The following is a 20,267-nucleotide window of genomic DNA, read 5'->3' as shown; positions in this document are numbered from 1 at the left end:
TTAAAAAATCGCAATACGTCAAGCGGCTCTAGAAACCGAAAGAGGAAGTTATTCGGGTCAAAGGTCATGTTAGGTGGGTTTGTAAAATACAAAAACAGCTCTTATTTTTTGGTAACAATCATTTCCCTGTCTGTTTATTATAGGAATTGAAATAATTTGCCATACTTCACTTTTTTCTACAACAGAAAAAATTGAGATAATTTCATACAAATAAATATATATTTACATTCGCCCTACTGTATTCCTTTCCATTGAAAATTATGACGTTCATTTCATATGAACAGCAAAAGGAAAGGCGTGTAAGTTACGTCATCGCTGATTAGTGATAACTGACCGCTATTTTGACAATGTCCGCGTATAGACATGGGAGAACGTTCCTTACATGACGTCACAGTTATTCCGTCTGGTGAACAGAATTGCCGGGAAGCTGATTTTAATGTTAAATGCCGCAACATATATGCAATTTATAATATTATCTTGTTTACAAATGGAAAGGAAATATAATGTTAATATAAGAAATGAAACTATTTTTTTTCACGGAAAAAAATCATTTCATTTCTTAAGAATAAGGAATAAAACTGGCGAAAACAAGGATAAACTTTGCAAAATCCAGACTGTTGAAAAATTTGTAAAAGGGTCCAAGCATTGACCAGGTGACATAGCTTGTGTTAAGGACAGCAATGAAGGTGTTTTAGCAGTTACCTGTGTATAGTGTGACTGGGCTCACAATGTCATGTAGGGGATGTCTATTGGCATGATGTTTGTGCCTTTTTCATTCTTCATTTTTACATTCGCACAATGGTCATGCTTATTATTCAGATTAGTATCCTTATCCATACGACAGGTGTTTCTGTAGCATTTCTTGTTTTGGCCTAAGGAACATCGTACTTAAACAACTATTAGCATCAATCTACTTCATTTTTTAAGAACATTAATTAGATATTAAAACAATGCCACAACAGGTGATGATTATCACATAACTTTTTATATTATAATATAAATTGAAATAATTTAATAATTCATCAGTTGCAGAACAAATAAATCGAAAGAATGTGCAGACAAATTATAACTGCATACCTTAATTACATGTAGTTAATTATTATGCCCCCCTTTGAAAAAGGAGGGGTATATTGTTTTGCAGATGTTGGTCGGTCGGTCGGTCGGAATGTAGACCAATCCGTTTCTGGATGATAACTCAAGAACGCTTGGGCCTAGGATCATGAAAGTTGATAGGGAGGTTGGTCATCACCAGCAGATGACCCCTATTGATTTTGAGGTCTGTATGTCAAAGGTCAAGGTCACAGTGACCCTGAATAGTAAAACGGTTTCCGGATGATAACTCAAGAACACTTGGGCCTAGGATCATGAAAGTTGATAGGGAGGTTGATAATGACCAGCAGATGACCCCTATTGATTTTGAGGTCAGTATGTTAAAGGTCAAGGTCACAGTGACCCTGAACAGTTAAACAGTTTCCAGATGATAACTCAAGAACACTTGGGCCTAGGATCATGAAAGTTGATAGGGAGGTTGGTAATGACCAGCAGATGATCCCTATTGATTTTGAGGTCAGTATGTTAAAGGTCAAGGTCACAGTGACCCTGAACAGTAAAACGGTTTCAGGATGATAACTCAAGAACGCTTGGGTCTAGGATCATGAAAGTTGATAGGGTGGTTGGTAATGACCAGCAGATGACCCCTATTGATTTTGAGGTCAGTATGTTAATGGTCAAGGTCACAGTGACCCTGAACAGTAAAACGGTTTCCGGATGATAACTCAAGAACACTTGGGCCTAGGATCATGAAAGTTGAAAAGGAGGTTGGTAATGACCAGCAGGTGACCCCTATTGATTTTGAGGTCAGTATGTCAAAGGTCAAGGTCACAGTGACCAGGAACAGTAAAATGGTTTCCAGGCAATAACTCAAGAACGCTTGGGCCTAGTGTCAGGAAAATTGATAGTTAGGTTGGCCATGACCAGCAGATGACCCCTATTGATTTTGAGGTCATTAGGTCAAAGGTCAAGGTTACATTGGCCAGGAACAGTTAAATGGTTTCTGATCTTCTTGTCCAAAACCATAGGGCCTAGGGCTTTGATATTTTGTATGTAGCAAAATCTAGTGGTCCTCTACCAAGATTGTTCAGATTATTTCCCTGGGGTCAAATATGGCCCCACCCCTAGGGTCACATGGTTTATATAGACTTATATAGGAAAAAACTTTGAAAAACCTCTTGTCCAAAACCACAGGGCCTAGGGCTTTGATATTTTGTATATGACATCATCTAGTGGTCCTCTACTAAGATTATTCAAATTATTCCCCTAGGGTCAAATATGGCTCCGCCCTGGGGGACACATGGTTTACATAAACTTATATAGGGAAAAACTTTGAAAATCTTCTTGTCCAAACCACAAAGACTATGGCTTTGGTAAGTTGTAATGTAGCATCATTTAGTGGTTCTCTACCAAGTTTGTTCAAGTTATCCCTCTCGGGTCAAATATGGCCCCGTCCCAGAGGTCATATGGTTCATATAGACTTATACAGGGAAAAACTTAGAATCTTCATGTCCATAACTTACATCATTCAAATTTGGACCACATGTTTAATTTTGAGTGGCAAGATGAACCTTGACATGAGTTGACCTTGATCCTGACCTAGTGACCTACTTTCACATTTCTTTACCTACAGCCTTCAAATTTGGATCACATGCATAGGTTTGTGTACTGAAAAAAACTTTGACCTTGTTATTGACCTAGTGACCTACTTTCACATTTTTGAAGGTACAGGCTTCAAATTTGGACCACATGCATAGTTTTTTGTTCCAAAATAGAATTTGACCTTGATTTTGACCTAGTGACCTACTTTCACATTTCTCAAGCTACAGCCTTCAAATTTGGACCACAAGCATAGTTTTGTGTACTGAAATGAACTTTGATCTTGAGATTGACCTAGTGACCTACTTTCACATTTCTGAAGGTACAGGCTTCAAATTTTGGACCGCTTGCATAGTTTTGTGTTCCGAAATGGAATTTGACCTTGATTTTGACCTAGTGACCTACTTTCACATTTCTCAAGCTAGAGCCTCCAAATTTGAAGCACACGCATAGTTCTGTCTACCGAAATGAACTTTACCTTGAAATTGATCTAGTGACCTGCTTTCACATTTCTCAAGCCACCGCTTTCAATTTTGGACCACATACACATTGTTTTATACCTAAATGAAATTTGACCTTGATTTTGGCCTTGAGCTAGTCTTGAAATTTGGAACATTCAAAAATGGCTCAGTGGATGGTGCCAAGATCAATCTGTAATCTCTTGTTAGGTTAATAGGTTAAAGGTCAAGGTCAGATTAAACCAGAATGGTAGAACTTTTGTTTACAGTGAGCATATAATTTCTGTTCCTTTTGCAATTACTGAATGCATCAAGGGGGGCATTTCGTGTTCGACGAGCTCTTGTTTTACCTTAATGTTGTGTTTCTTAGTTTGCAATTCTAAAAACGTACATATTAAGTTTATATATTCAACATGATAATTATAGGCATCTAATTGCACACTGTCATGGGTTGTTAACTTACCATACAGTGCATGCTTAAAATTGTCAAATGATTGGCACTATAGGGATCTGATAAGCAAGAAAAAACTTCAGGACAGTTTAACTAAATTTCACATATTCATGCATGTTTAGTCATATGGATAACAAAACCTAGGTCTAGTTACGATAATTTGGGCTAACCGGCTGGTTAAACAATTCTCACCAATTTTAGTATTAACTTAGTGAAACACATGTACATTTAGAAATAATAAAACATTATATTGATAATTCATAGTATGATAATTAAATTAATCAAAAGAAAAACAAGATATAATGCCCTATGACAAAAACCGATATGTAGTCAGTTTTCAGCTGTCTGCCATGGTTGGGCTGTATCAGAATTGAGATTAGACAAAAGTCCATGTTTAAAGGAATCATTGATTTTAGTTTTTAGTGCTAAATAGATAAATTGCTTATTATCATTTAATTCCTTGGTTTTGACTTCAGTTATTAGAAGATATGTCTCCAGTGAAACAATGTCTGAAGTGAAACAGACTGCCAGGTAGCAACATGGCTCTTGGAAAAGCTCAGTTTGGGGTGTCAACATTTTTTGCTGCAAGTCATTCCAATGATAAATGTGGAGCAAATGGGCTGCCGCTAACACCTAACTCCATAAAAATAGTTGGGAGATTTCAACATCTGAAGACATTAGATCATACACATATTTGTAAATACCTGGACTGTGTTAGAGGCAGGCATGGTAAATATATAAATATAATATTTAATAGCTACAATAATTATTGTGCATATATCAGAAAAAATTACCGATATGTTTGTGTGTGACATGTATCAAATTAAATCTATTAAGTTAATAATCACTGGACCAGGTGGAGAGGAAATTACCAAATTTCAGTGCATACTTTTACGTACGAGTAAGATGTATGTTAAAACAACTGTCCTTTTTTTTCCCCAGAAATTTGTAACAATATTAAGTGCTGAACAATTAATATCCCACTCTCTTTTGAGAAGAAATCATCTCTTAAAAGTGGCCTTTGTGAGGTATTGGTTACATTAGCTGACCTCAAATCAGATGGCACTCACTGCTGTTTGTTCGAAACCCTAAATATTTTTCAAGGACATTTTCCGTCTGGCTTACTGAAAGTTGATGGCAATATAAATGTACCCATGTACTCTCTCATACTTGAAATAATTCACAGAGCGGCAGCTTGGGTCTTCATCCTCCAAAAAAAGTTTGAATTTTTGCCTAAATTTTGTCATTGTGACTTACAACACAAAAAGTTATAAAAACATCTGCTTAAAATATTATATATGTTATCCACGTAAAATAAAGTCGTTATTATTATTATTATTATAAACCCCTCTTTGTTAAAATGTCACGGATTTTGAGAATATGCTAGTATGTTACTGTATATTTTATTTGTATACAAAATGTATGTATAGCAACATTGCATTCTGATTTCAGAAAGACTTATATTTGTACAAGAACATCACACAAATAATCTGAATGTTGCATGGAATACAGGAAAATATCAAAGGTAACATGAGATATGAGGTGCGCCACGAGAAAACCAACATAATGGCTTTGCGACCAGCATGGATCCAGTCTGGTCAGGATCCGTGCTGTTCACTTTCTAAACCTATAGCAATTAGAGAAACCGTTAGTGAACAGATCCACGCAGTCTGGTCAGGATCCATGCTGGTCGCAAAGCCATTATGTTGGTTTTCTCATGGCGCGGCTCATATAAAGTGTATGCTGAATTTAAATGTGTTACAACTGTGTTCATATAGTTCCGAATACAGTCAAACCTGTGCTCAAGACCACTTTCTTGCAGAACCACCTTCCTCTGAAGAGCACAACTTTCATTTCAGCTTTAATCTTTAGTCTGTTAGATTTCTAAAATGGACTAGTCCATCATTAAATTTGGGCTATTTATTATTCAAAGGATTATTTGCTGAAAATTTACTGACTGAATAGTGAACAGTGCAGACCATGATCAGCCTGATATCAGTGTGCGCTGGTTGCAAAGGCAGAATCACTTGCTACCAGCATTTGCAGTATACTGTTCATGTGTGTAAAAATTCATGGTTTCAGCAGGAAAGTATCTTGCAGGCATGAAATAGTGTATATAAAATTTTAGAGATAAAATGGATGGAAAATTTGTATACTTATTGGGATTTAATTGTGTGAATTGTACCAAAAAAATGAAATTTGTGTAAATTAGGCCTCCCAGAAAATCAATGATTTACAGTATTGTAATCTATGAATGAAGACCTCTTGCAATAAAAAAACACAACTAATTTTGGTTGGGTCCCACAAGCATTGTCTTAATGTATTTTAGGTTTGACTGTACATTCTGTAGTAAAAAGTTGGTAGTACTAAGTCACATAGCAGATTTTCATCAAGTAATTATGTGAAAAGAGCTTTGTACTAATTGCATGCAATATTCTGATGTACAAACAAGAAAAAGTCTTTTGTAGGAACTGGTTGTGTAATGTTTCTACTTGGTAAATTTCTTTTGTCTGCTTCCAAAATGCACATTTTTGTTGTAACATAACTTCTATATGTAATATATGTAATATTATTCAGCACACTGTGTTTTTTCACATTGATGTTACATTACACCTGTTGATTATTACATTGACCCTGATTAAGTTTGTGTATTTAAGAAATAATAAGTTCCCAAACGTGGTTTATCGTAGAATAACCCAAGTTTTGAGTTCTTATGCGTAAGAATATATCACGAAGGCCGTAGGCCTGAGGGATATATTGTTTTGCATAAGAACGAAAAACTCGGGTTATTCTATGATAAATCACACTTGGGAAATTGTTATTTTGATTCTAACACGACATACTAGTATCAACAGTGTTAGAAAAAAATGGTAACTACTTTTTATGACTGCGCTACGCACCTGGATCGGATGACGTCATTGCACGCGAGTGGTATATTGCAGAATAACCCGAGATAGATTTTGCTTTACATGTATGAAGGTTATTTGCTGTTCGTGTTAGAATAAATATTATATTCAATTTAAGTACTAGTATTATATTAGTCTTAGCTGGTGGTATTTATTAAATTGACTTTTGCAGTAACAAACAAGGATATATTGCAGATGAACTTATAGCTGTCTGTCCATTTTATATAGAAATTTGGAATACCCATAGGCCTTTGTGGTATTATAGGCAGTTACTGATTATATCATAAGATTCACCGTGCACTGTTTAGTTTATTTTCAGCAAATGAATTATCCAATCAAATCTTGTCTCTTTTTGTCTTGTGCAGTAATATTGATTGAGCCAGCTGTAAGCTGGTGATTTTTAATTTCTCTCCTTTGAAGAATATGTATAATGATAAAGTAGGTCAAGATTTTCATCCTTGAAACAACTGAATTTTCATATACTTCTAGTGAGGAAAAACTGATCAAGCTTGCATTTGAGATCCTACAAGGACTAGTGTACCTCAACAAAAATGGTGTTTGTCATAGAAATCTCAAGTTTGAAAATATCCTTTTTGATTCAGAGGTCAGTATGCTTGTTACATTAAATTTATCTTCATATTATTAAGGTACAAATGTATTTATGACTGTGAGAAGATTCATTAAAATCTACATTGAAGAAAAATTTTTATTCACGAAAATGTTATCAAAATTATGATTTTCCCACATACTCCCATTATGAAAACTTGTGTTAGTTAAAAAAATTCAGATCAGTCTATCAAAAAATCAAGCACATGACCATATCATTTGTATTTGCCAAATTTCCTAAGTACCAGTATATTATGAAGTTTTGAAAATTGAGGTTTAATCGAATTCCACATTGTAGAAAAAATATTTGATCAGAACGTGCATAATACCTTAAACAATCAGTCTAGGGAGCGGCACAGTAGGACTGCTTAAGGCAGGTGGCGCCTTAAGACAGATTGAAATTAGAACAGAAAGTCAATTTGGGAAGTTAGGCTAGCTGACTGGCTGCTTAATACAGGTGGCAGCTAAGTCTGGTTCAACTGTACTTTTCAGGATAAAGTGAAGCTGTCAGACTATGGCATGTACTATATGAGTAACAGTGGTGCTTACGTCAGTTTTCCTATAGGGTAAGCTTCAGTTTAATTTTAAACAAACTATTTAAGGTTTACAAAGGGATCATTGGTAATTATTCTGCTCTAAGCAGAATGGTAAGAATTGTTGCCTGCAAAATACAATAAATTTATCATATTCTTTTGGTAACCGCCTAAGTCTTGTATTACCAGTACTACGGGGTTATTCCAACAAAGGAAACTGATCTGTCACCTGATGTTGCATACCAGTCTTCAGTCTGTTATGGCAGAAAGTAATTCAAGATCAATAAGTTTTTAGTTTATACTTCCCCCAGCAATATATTTTAGATTGTGAAACATGTTTACGACTTAAATTAACCATCCTTGATGGTATCCATCACCACAAGGGTATTAAAGAAGAGAACCCAGTTTCCTTTTCAATGCTAAACACCAAGCTGGTAAGCTACTGGAACCCTGCTTCACATCTTTGATGTGACTTAGCCAGGGAGCTAACCCACAACCTTCCACAATCATAAAAGACACTCTGCCGCTGGGATGCAGAGGCATTAATAAAAAATATATAGAGGGAGAGATTAATTAGTAAATGAAACACGAAAATGTATCTTTACTAATAAATTATGTACATGGGTGAGACATCTTGTTTTTGCCTTTGCCGTCTGTCTGTCCGTCCATCCGCATTAAGCTTGTCCGGCTTTCACAGGTCAAACTGCTGACCGGAAATTAACGAAACTTACCAGGAGTGATCAGTACCAAGCCTGTTTGTACATATCGCCTGCACATTCTGCTTCACTACACAAAATGGCCACCAGAGCTAAAAATAGAAAAATCTTGTCCAGCTTTCACAGGCCAAACTGCTGAACAGATATTGACGAAAACTCACAGGAGTGATCAGTACCAAGCCTAGTTGTGCATATCGGCGACACATTCTGCTTCGCTGCACAAAATGGCAGCCAGAGCTAAAGGAATACATAGGGGGAGACATATGTTTTTGTGGCAAAAACACCTAGTTTTATACTAATTTTGTGCAAGGGCCTCTGTGGCTGAGTGGTTAAGGTTGCTGACTTCAAATCACTTGCCCCTCATCGATGTGGGTTTGAGCCTCACTTTGGGCGTTGAATTCTTCATGTGAGGAAGCCATCCAGCTGGCTTACGGAAGGTGGGTGGTTCTACCCAGGTGCCCACTCATGATGAAATAATGCATGAAGGGGCACATGGGGTTTTCCTCCACCATCAAAGCTGGAAAGTACATATAATTGTGTCGGTGCCACATTAAACCCAACAAAATAAATAAATAATTTTGTGCAATGTCAAGTTAAAGAAAATATTTTTATGACTACCAGTCAGCTGAACTACACCAGTCCAGAAGTATTATGCTGTGGACCAGTCCAGACTGATGAGGAAACAGAGTTATCTACCTTGCCAACATCTAGTCCTAAAGTGGATGTTTGGTCTCTTGGTATTATCCTGCTGGAACTTTTATCAGTAAGGCCGGGATTTGTTTTTCTTCTAAAATACTTGTAAACATTTTTCTGTCAGAGAAAATTTCATTGATGAAAAGAGTCATTTCCTACAGAAAAAGATATGTTTTTCTTGATGTAATGTCCTTAATCTCTTAAATTCAGTACAAAAAGATCAAACGGTAGCCACATTTTATATTTAAACACAGCTACACTTTCAATTTCAGTCTTCCAATGGTTCATGTTTATTAGAATTATTGCCACTAGGTTTCAAGGCATTACTTGACATGCATGCTTTAATCTGAATGATAGGTATATTAAGTCTTTTGTAAATGAGTTCTTTTAAATTTGTAAATGATGACATGAACAGCCACTTACATAACTTTTAGACAGGTTAGAAATAAGGTTGTTAAAGAAATTTTGGATACCAGTCTAAAATCTCCAGTATCTGATTGGTTCTTTCAAAGCACAACTTTAACATTGACCAATGGCAAGGCTGCATTTTCAGACTGGACTCCAAACTCAGTTTTATAACCTTTGAGCAAGGATTTGATTGAATTTGATTATTATGCTTCAAAGTTAACATTTAGTACATAGATATTATGCAAAGAACACAGCGTCGGAGACTGTTGTTTGTTAGTAATAAGTAACTGAAATTAAAATGTACTTTTTATGGTTTAGGCAAAGAGAATATGGGCAGACACTCCACTGCAAGAGATCGTTAAAAATATTCTCAAGTTCCTGCAGTCAGGTATTTATTTAGAGCTTCACCTTCAAGTAAATGATTACGCAAATGAAATACTGTGAGGTCATTAATATTCACAGGGGACTTCTTTTCACTGCAAAAAATAAACATATTAAACACAGAAATTTCCTTTAATTTCATCAGAAAAAAATGTACAACTAATAGCGTTTTTGGCTGTAAACAATAAAAGTTTATGCCATGAAAATTCAATGATTTCATGACTAGAAAATTTGTTTCTTAATAAGTTTAACAGTTACTGTTTTCTTTTAAAAAAACTGTTTGACATTGTAAGACCCATGTGTTTACCAAAAACATTTATATTTCTACTTTGATTTAATATGATATTTCAAAATCTTATTTCTGTTTAAAATGTTTGGATTTACATATACATGTATTCAATACATACAACAGTTTAGTTATTATTCTCTTTATTGATTTCATTTCAGATTGTGATCCATTTGACTATGTAGTGAATGAACTCAAATGTGATAATACATTAAAGGTATAGTTTTAAATAGACTCCGTTTTTAAAAGTTTCTTGTTTAACATGGGTAGTCAACGAAAGTCCCCACCTGGAATGGATGGAACAACTTATTTCCAGCTGAGCCCACGGCAGGCGTCATATTTATCTCCACAGCAGCCAGTCTAGGCTAACCACTGCGCCACTGACTCCCTTATATGTTTTCAAACTCCATATAAGCATCTGGCATCCTGAGATTACCTTACAGGGCAAATTACTGAACTCTTAGCTTTTATATCATTTATTTTAACTTAGAGATTTTCAGACTTCACACAAGCCTTTTGCATCTTGTGGTGACTTCACAAGACAAGTCACTCAGATTGTCCAAATCATTCTGACTAAAAAAAACAACATGGCAGCCCGAGATAAAAATTAAAAAAAAAAACTTCAAATATTTCTCTTAAACTGTGATCCAATTTAAAAATAATTTCACATGAATATTCAGTGGGTGACCCACTCCCAGAATTTGTCAATTTTGTCTGATTCATCAGAATTTGTCAGATGTTTCTGATTCATCAAAAAATATGGCCTCTGATAGACATTGTAGATTTTCAGTATATATACATGTATATGTATATAGTGGGAAAAAATCTTAATGTCAGAAACTGCTGATCCAATTTTGAAATAATGTTAAAGGAATGTTTTTTGGGTGAGTGCCATCCAAGATTGTTCAGTTTATAGGTACTCTGTTTCTTCAAAAACATGACTGCCGGTTTCTTCAAAAACATGACTGCAGTTTTCTAAGATATTTACCAGAAATGTTGTTTTTTTATACCAGTTACAGCTGTGCAGCTCAGGTGATCACTATAGGATCAGCATGGATGTCTTCTTAACTTCGAAATTTTGATGAAAGTTTTCAAGCAAGCATGTTTTATGGGAAACTTTTACACTGAATTCTTCCAAAGTCTTTGAAAGACTTTGGATATCATGAAATTACCACTGAGGCATGTTCCGTTACTGCACTTGAACAATTTTGTAAATCTTTTGTATGTAAGCTAGTATGATGTTGAAGGGTTTCAAATATTTGAGTGCGCTGTCGTTAGACAGCTCTTGTTTATCTAATATTTCTCTGAGCATGGTTGAATGAAGATAATCCTATAGGCCTTGTGGTTTAGGGTCAGATATTTCATGGTTCATCTTTTAGATTTGGATTATTGATCACTCAGGCTAATGCCTTGATGGTGGAATTCCTGAGCATTTGAAGTCTGGGCCATGGTATATCAGAAAATAAACCACACAAGTCCCTGTTTCATTCAGTGAGTTGTAGGTAGTATTTATTACTCCAAACATACTTTGTCACCTTATTGCTAAAAGTGGTTAATAGCACTAGCATATTGAAGCACTAATCCACTTTCTCCGCTGAGGTGATGAGTTATCTGTAAAGTATGCAAAACCACGGTCTTCTGCAATAGTGAAACAATGAATTATTATAATATATAAAATAAAAGAATTTAGCTTACATGTTATCAAAGTTAATGAAGTATGTACTTTAGCGATAGTCATACATGACTTTGATATTTTGTTGACATTTTTAATTGTTTTTAAATGTTCTGATATTGTTGAGTAAATGTGTAGGTATGCCCCTTTAATACTGCATGATTATGCTATGTGCATGCTCTCTCTTTTCATTGATAGAAATGATTTTGTTAGAATCCTAATAAGATTGAAAATATGGTACAGTTGTTCAATAACTTTATTGCTTTTAATTGTTTCCAGTATAACCCTACAGTGTGTATTCTGTTTACAGGCTTTTCATCCATCAGCAGTTGACTTCCTCAGAAAATGTCTCATTGTTGATCCAAAACACAGGTAATGACCCAAAACACAGGTAATGACCCTAAATGCAGGTAAATCACCAAGATATGCCACAGGCCAATATCAAAGGCTTCCTGGTGCACACCTTTCAAAATGAACACAACATTTTTAGCTCAACTATTTTTCAAAAGATAGAGCTGTTGTTGTCTCCCTTTTATTGGTATAAGCAGATTTCTCCTAGCGTATTGGACTAAATGCTTACAAACACAAGTCTTTAACATCATGGAATGGCCTCACAGAGCAAAATGCTGTGCAAGTAACATAACTCTAGCTTACATGTTCCCAAAGTCATGCTTCAGGCTGTTATGCTTTTAAAATCAACACAGAATTTAATATTTTGATATCTTGAGATGATCTCACAGGCAGATTTCATACCTGCTATCAAAAAAAAACAAACCCACTAGTTATCCTAATGGGGTATGTTTTTGTCTAGGTGGGAAGGCAGGCAATGTTAAACAGATCGCTTCAGCTCAATAATTTTAGCTTGGGTTGACATATTGAAATGAAACTTGGTCATACGTAACTTATCATAAAACCAAGACTGGGATTGCAGTTTGATGCAGTGGAATCAAGGTCAAGGTCACTGTTACTGAATAAAACAGTTTCCGTTCAAACTTTAGTTTGAATTTATATATTGAAATTAAACTTGGCCTATAGGTAGCTTATAGAAAAACCAAATTTAGGATTTATTATTGGGTCAGTGGGGTCAAGTTCAAGGTCTTCATAACTGCATACTTAGACAATTCTTTCACAAAAATTAGAGATTTTGCAGTACATTTGTAGTGGTATTTGTTTTCGATTGATTGGCAGAATCCATGAAAATCATCATCCATAAATAATAATGATTTCACTATACATGCGATGAAAAAGACTTCTATTTTTTAATGTCATTAAGAGTATAGCAAATTTTAGAGGCCCTTGCAGCAAAGAATACATTTCCTCCACCATTGTTTCGAAATAAAGTAAAACTTTATAAAAAATGTTACAAAAGAATATGAATTGTGAATATTGAATAGATGTATTTTATGTGTATTTTCAGACCATCTCCATCAGAATTACTACATCATGAAGTATTCATCTTACATAAGTTACAACAGGTAGATTTTCATCTTTAGTCAATGTTTAAATAAGTTGGGGAGAAAGTTTTATATGAGAAAAGCTTGAATAAATCATAACCTGTGTCTAGTTATACAGATTACCTGTCATTCCATGTATGTTCAAGATCAGGTGAGCGACTTACAGCCACCAAATAATGTGTCGGTGCGACGTTCAATCCAAAAAAAAACCCAAAAAAACCCTAGAGTGGTCGGTATAGTATAGGGCCAGACAATTCATGGTGTTAAAGAATAAACCTGGTAAATAAGTATTTAGTAATAATTTTCCTTGTTACTAGTTTTTCAGGGTGGGGTTTACGCAGTGGAAATACAATTGTGGTTTCTTCATTTAATTACCTGTTCCATCACAAATGGGTTCCAGACAATAGAGTTTCAATGTACATGTATTGTATCCTTGTGGTTATGTTCTTTCATTCAAGAGTCTGCCAAACCAGTTCTTCATATTAGTTAATTTGTTTATTTTGACCTATATATATGATAGCAAATAGACGCATTTCCTGGTTTTATTATTCCAGATGTCTCCACGGAATGGTTTCCATTTGTTCACAACAAAGTTGAGATGTAAAGATCTGGAACTTCCTACACTTACAGACTCTGATAAAGGTAAGTGCTTGGACTCGGTGTTGTTATCATTGACGAGTGAAATGCTACCTTTTGTGCATTTAGATAGATTCTGCATGTGAGGAAGCCATCCAGCTGGCTTTCCGAAGGTTAGTGGTTCTACCAAGATGCCTGCCTGTGATGAAATAATGCAAAGAGGGGCACCTTTGGTCTCCCTTCACCATCAAAGATGGAAAGTTGCAATATGACATATGTGTCGGTGCGACTTTAAAGCCAACAAAAGCATATTAACCACATTTGGACTTTCTGCAATTACATGAATCGTGCCATCATGGTTTACACTATATCTAGTGACTCACAAATATCATAATCATTATACATCTTACTTCTGGAGATGTAGATAAGCAATATTGTTTGACATCTTTATTTGCAGACTACAATCCAGATCATCTGTCTGAGAGAAGTATGGAGGAAGTCTACTATCTCTGGAGACTGGCTGGTGGAGACCTTGAGGCCGTATTGAAGAAAGTCGGCATGATTAAAGCAAAACCACCAGTCACTATATTGCCAAGGTAACCTGTATTTTATTGCTTAATAGATAAGATATATACTCACTGAATTACCTAGCTCACATTCACTATATGTTCAAAGGTAACATTCACTGCATTGCCAATGTGAAAGTTACTGTGTTTCCAAGGTAACCGTCACTATGTGTTCAAGGTAACACTCACTGTAATGCCAATGTAATAGTTGATGCATTATGGAGGTAAAGGTAACTAAGGTAACCTCAGTGGCTGAGTGGTTAAAGTCACTTTGAATCATTTGCCTCTCACCAGAGTTTGAGACCTTGTTTGGAGTGTAGAGTTCTTTCATGTAGGGCAGTCATCCAGCTGTCTTGTGGAAGGTTGGTGGTTCTAACCAGGCAGTGTATAACCAAGATAAGAGCAATTATGTTAGCTAGGTAACAGTGATAAATTACCTAGGTAACAGTAAGTGTATAACCAAGATAAGAGCAACCATGTTAGCTAGGTAACAGTGATAAATTACCTAGGTAAGAGTAAGTGTATAACCAAGATAAGAGCAACCATGTTAGCTAGGTAACAGTGATAAATTACCTAGGTAACAGTAAGTGTATAACCAAGATAGCAGCAACCTTTTAGCTAGGTAACTAAGTATATTACCAGGGTGACAGTATAACTGTTATCAAGGTATTACTTGTGGCCATTATCCATTTTTAAGATTTTTTTATTTTTTCCAGTAAAGATCTTTATATAAAGGCATGCTTCTGAAAATTTGGTTTCTATTAATTTATGAATTTCAGTTATAATGATACAGTGAATAGATGATTTTATAGTGCATGCATTATATTCTTCATTATTTCAGTTTGACCTTGGACAATGGAGAGGTTTTAGGTCAAGGTCGAGACCAAATGGAGTTACTTGATCATACAGTTGTTTTGTTGTCTCAGGACCAGTTAAGACAGGTGAGTTAGTCCTTAAGTGGTTGTTTTATTGCAAAGAAAATTTCATCTCAACATTTCTGAAGCTTTTTAATAGATGGACTATTTGAATTTTTTTCAAATGGGAGAGGTATTCAGTATTGTTGTCTCTCTTTTGTTGGCGACCACATCACAAAAATTTTGCATGTAAGCATATTTCTGTAAAACTACCAGGTCTAATGGTTTTAAACTTTGCACAAATATTCAGCACCATTAGGTGACCTTACAGGACAAGCTACTTTTACTTTTATTTTGTCAAAATTATACCCCTTTTTCAACTTAGTAATTTTGTTTATGGTTTTGCATGTAAGCAGGTTTCTCAAAAGCTTTTGGGCCAAATACTTTCAAACTTAAAACGTGACTTTGGCATCATGAGGTAACCTTATTTGGCAAGTAACATAACTCTTGTTTTTATTTATTTAAAATTATGCCCATTTTTAACATGGAAACTTGGTGACAGTTTTATTTGTATTCATATGTCTGAGGAATAACTAGACCAAATGATTTCAAATAATTTCAGATTTGCAAACCAATAACTGAATACATGTACGTGTCTTCAATTTAGCACATCAGATCATTATTAATAACGACCATGCCATGTGCCAAAGTCTTAATGGTGTCTAATCCCTTCATGAACTAGATGTACCAACAGTCTACCCTCAAACTCTGGTCTAAAACCCCATTCCTTTTTGATTAATATCAATCTTATAGGTGGTTCTTTTATTTTTCCAGAGCTGTCTAATGACAGCATACTCAACTATTTGAAGCTATTTCACCGAATACTAGCTTATAAATGCAGATTTTAGCAAACAAATTTAAGTTGAAAAAGGGGCACAATTTTGCTAAAATGGAAGTCAGAGTTATGAAACTTGCATAGTGAGATCATTTTATGATGCCAAGGATGTGTGGAGACTACATTCTAAAAGCATATTTAATTCATTGTTCTCTATTAACATGTGAAATTTACTTGTTTTTAGCTCACATGTCACAAATTGACAAGGTGAGCTTTTGTGATCGCGCAGCGTCCGTCGTCCGTGTGTGCGTCCGTCCGTAAACTTTTGCTTGTGACCACTCTAGAGGTCACATTTTTCATGGGATCTTTATGAAAGTTGGTCAGAATGTTCATCTTGATGATATCTAGGTCAAGTTTGAAACTGGGTCACGTTTGGTCCAAAACAAGGTCAGTAGGTCTAAAAATAGAAAAACCTTGTGACCTCTCTAGAGGCCATACTTTTCAATGGATCTTCATGAAAGTTAGAATGTTCACCTTGATGATATGTAGGTCAGATTTGAAACTGGGTCACGTGCCGTCAAAAACTAGGTTAGTAGGTCAAATAATGAAAAAACCTTGTGACCTCTCTAGACACCATATTTTTCATGGGATCTGTACGAAAGTTGGTCTGAATGTTTATCTTGATGATATCTAGGTCAAGTTTGAAACTGGGTCAACTGCGGTCAAAAACTAGGTCAGCAGGTCTAAAAATAGAAAAACCTTGTGACCTCTCTAGAGGCCATACTTTTGAATGAATCTTCTTGAAAATTGGTCAGAATGCTTACCTTGATAATATCTAGATAAAATTTGAAACTGGGTCACATGCCATCAAAAACTAGGTCAGTAGGTCAAATAATAAAAAAACCTTGTGACCTCTCTAGAGGCCATATTTTTCATGGGATCTGTATGAAAGTTGGTCTGAATGTTCATCTTGATGATATCTAGGTCAGGTTCAAAACTGGGTCAACTGTGGTCAAAAACTAGGTCAGTAGGTCTAAAAATAGAAAAACCTTTTGATCTCTCTAGAGGCCATATTTTTAAATGGATCTTCATGAAAATTGGTCTGAATGTTTACCTTAATGATATTTAGGTAAAATTTGAAACTGGGTCACATGCGATCAAAAACTAGGTCAGTAGGTATAAAAATAGAAAAACCTTGTGACCTCTCTAGAGGCCATAATTTTGATGAGATCTTCATGAAAATTCGTGAGAATGTTCACCTTGATAATATCTAGGTCAAGTTCAAAACTGGGTCACGTGCCTTCAAGAACTAGGTCATTAGGTCAAATAATAGAAAAACCTTGTGACCTCTCTAGAGGCCATATTTTCCAATGGATCTTCAGGAAAATTGGTCAGAATTTTTATCTTGATGATATCTAGGTCAAGTTCAAAACTGGGTCACATGAGCTCAAAAACTAGGTCACTATGTCAAATAATAGAAAAAGCGACGTCATACTCAGTTCAAAACTGGGTCATGTGGGGACAGGTGAGCGATTCAGGACCATCATGGTCCTCTTGTTGTGTTGTCAGTAACTGTTGTTTTAAAGTTTGTATAACATACGTTTCAGAGACTTGCAGACATAGATGAAAAGGCATACTATCCTCTGCTGGAAGATGAGTATGTGTTTATGTTGATTTAATAAGTTAATTTCTGGTAATGTCTCGTATTATTAGGGCTTTTGATGCAGCGTGACTTGTTACATAAAAGAACCAGATTTTGATCACTAAAAGCATTTGAGAAGCAAACCCTTACAGGACAATAATTATAAGATAGTAGAAAGAGTTAATAAAACATCATTTATTTTGCTCACAGTGATTTGTTTTGTTGGTTTGTCTGCCCACCTGTTGGTCAGTAGACAGTTTGGATTCCACTCAGTAACTAGAGAATGCTTTTGTCTACAGTGATCAAACTTTAAAAAGGGTGATAACCTCTGGTCAGTGACATTCATTGCTTTTGGGGTTGGTGATCCCTGTTGTTTTGGGAAGCAGTAGGTCAAAAGTCAAGGTCACAAGTACCTAAAGTCTGAAAATGGTTTTGGATTAATAACTGGATTATACTGTGGCATAAGGCAGTCAGAGACAATACAGTTATTGCCTGTGCCTTATTGTGTTGTTCTTTTTGGTCATTATATCAAAGGTCAAGGTGACCTTAAGACTGAATTGGATCTTATCAATAACTTAAGAATGCTTAGGTCTATGGAACCAATCTTTGTAGCATGATTGTGTATGATCAGTAGATGACCAGAAAATTTTATTGCCATTAGGTCAAAGACTATGACCACAGCACACTAGATACTGAAGATTAAACTCACATTTACCCTTGACAGGCAGTCATTGGGACATATATTTAAAAAAGCATCTATTGTTTGGATGTTGGGTATTTACATATCATTTACTGTGATATTCTACTGACTATAGACAAAGTTTTATTTAATCGTATATCTGTCTTCTTTCTTCACTCATGGCCTGAGATTAAAGATTTCTTTCAAGTTCTTGATATACCAAACTGTACATCATAAAATAAGACCTTTTAGCATTAGCTATGAGAGTGTATGTTTGTGTTTTAAAACAGTTTGACTGCTTTGTGGTGACAAGTTTATTTGAAAAGATTGTTTTCTTTAGCAAATTAAAAAAATATTTGCATTGCATTTGTATCATTGTTAAGAAATTTTAATACTGTTGTAAAGTGGTTTATTATCTATCACAGCCAAATGGTGGAAGAGGGCCTGCCTACATCACCTAGTAATGTTGACATAGCTAGTTCAGCTAGTTTACCGCTAATCATAAGAGAGAAAGATATAGAACATCAGGTAAATATCATTCACTTTAAACCTGTCTCTTTGGGGGGCCTCCGTGGCTGAGTGATCAAGGTCGCTGACTTCAAATCACTTGCCCCTCATCGATGTGGGTTTGAGCCTGGAAAGTCGGTGGTTCTACCCAGGTGCCCGCTCGTGATGAAATAATGCATCTGGGATCTTCCTCCACCACCAAAGCTGGAAAGTTTTCATATGACCTGTAATTGTGTTGGTGCAATGTTAAACCCAACAAAATAAAAACCTGTCACTTCAGGTATATGTAGGTCATGATTTAATCATCACATCACATCAGGTAAAAATATGTCCTAATTTAGCATTGGATCAGAAAATATAGGTAATGATTTACCAAGCACATCAGGTAGACGTAGTTCATGATTTACCAATCACATCAGATAAATATAGGACATGATTTTAGCCATCACATTATATAAAAACTGGAGTTCGTGTACCATTCACATAAGGTCAATTATTGATATGTCGGGTAAATATAAATCACGATGCAATTTACTTGGCTTGTAAGTATTGGTCATGATATACTTGTCAGTTTGGGTAAACATAGGTCATGATGTAGGTATCATACCAGTAACTTTAAGTCATGATGCACCTGTCATATATTATAACATAGGTCATGATATAGGTATCATACCGGTAACTTTAAGTCATGATGCCACTGTCATATATTATAAACATAGGTCATGATGTAGGTATCATACCGGTAACTTTAAGTCATGATGCACCTGTCATATATTATAAACATAGGTCATGATATACTTGTAAAGTCAGGTAAATGTAGGTCATGATGTACCTTGTCATATCATGTAAATTTGTCATGAAGCACCTGTCATATATTGTAAATATAGGCCATGAGATCCATGATGTACTTGTAAAGTCAGGTAAATATAGGCCATGATGAACTTGTCATATCAGGTAAATATAGGTCATGTTAAACCTGTCATATCAGACGAATATAATGATGTGCCTGCTATATCAGTCAGCTGTAGGTAATCATGTATCTGTCATATCTTGTTAATTTAGGTGATAGTGTACTTGTGTCATCAGGTAAAATATGTCTGTACATATATATATCAAATCTAGTGAATACAGGCCATCTAGTTAATATTATAAGATTCTTTCAGTGGTTGTAGGTGCAGATGGGAATTTCCGGCCTCGAGGATAACTGTTTAAGCGGTAACGAGGCTCCTGCCAAGTTACCACATAAACAGTTACCCGAGAGCCGGATATTCCCTTCTGCACCTACAACCAGTGATGGAATCTTTTTCTTGCATACCATATTCAAGAAATAAAAATAGAAATAAAATCAATCGAACGGTTTCTTTTTTTTTTTAGAACTATTTCTTATAGCAGCGT

General features: G+C 35.4%; 2 protein-coding genes across 3 annotated transcripts in view; both read left to right on the top strand.

Annotated features, from left to right (window-relative positions):
• The window catches only part of LOC123548809 (N-acyl-phosphatidylethanolamine-hydrolyzing phospholipase D-like), a 115,241-nt gene extending 112,423 nt beyond the window's left edge, over positions 1-2,818 (top strand). Inside the window, exon 7 of the transcript XR_008371370.1 lies at positions 1,121-2,818. The gene's annotated coding sequence lies outside the window, so the exon portion shown is untranslated. The remainder of the gene's footprint in view (positions 1-1,120) is intronic.
• LOC123550472 (TBC domain-containing protein kinase-like protein) overlaps positions 38-20,267 on the top strand; it is a 32,678-nt gene continuing 12,448 nt past the window's right edge. The window contains exons 1-15 of one of the 2 annotated variants that reach the window (XM_053546025.1): positions 38-73; positions 4,035-4,287; positions 5,011-5,083; positions 6,954-7,068; positions 7,563-7,636; positions 8,941-9,082; positions 9,739-9,808; positions 10,249-10,304; positions 12,070-12,131; positions 13,177-13,234; positions 13,768-13,855; positions 14,247-14,385; positions 15,197-15,296; positions 17,652-17,701; positions 18,791-18,893. In XM_053546025.1, the coding sequence (XP_053402000.1) occupies positions 4,098-4,287; positions 5,011-5,083; positions 6,954-7,068; positions 7,563-7,636; positions 8,941-9,082; positions 9,739-9,808; positions 10,249-10,304; positions 12,070-12,131; positions 13,177-13,234; positions 13,768-13,855; positions 14,247-14,385; positions 15,197-15,296; positions 17,652-17,701; positions 18,791-18,893 (1,320 nt within the window). In that variant the 5' untranslated portion in view covers positions 38-73; positions 4,035-4,097. Of the gene's footprint in view, positions 112-4,034; positions 4,288-5,010; positions 5,084-6,953; positions 7,069-7,562; positions 7,637-8,940; positions 9,083-9,738; positions 9,809-10,248; positions 10,305-12,069; positions 12,132-13,176; positions 13,235-13,767; positions 13,856-14,246; positions 14,386-15,196; positions 15,297-17,651; positions 17,702-18,790; positions 18,894-20,267 lie in introns of both variants that reach the window. The other variant, XM_053546024.1, reaches the window with a different exon arrangement.

Source organism: Mercenaria mercenaria, chromosome 6 (genome assembly GCF_021730395.1).
Source record: "Mercenaria mercenaria strain notata chromosome 6, MADL_Memer_1, whole genome shotgun sequence".
NCBI classification, from domain to species: Eukaryota; Metazoa; Mollusca; class Bivalvia; order Venerida; family Veneridae; genus Mercenaria; species Mercenaria mercenaria.
The sequence above is the reverse complement of the archived record's forward strand: the minus strand, read 5'-3'. Positions and strand labels throughout refer to the sequence as shown.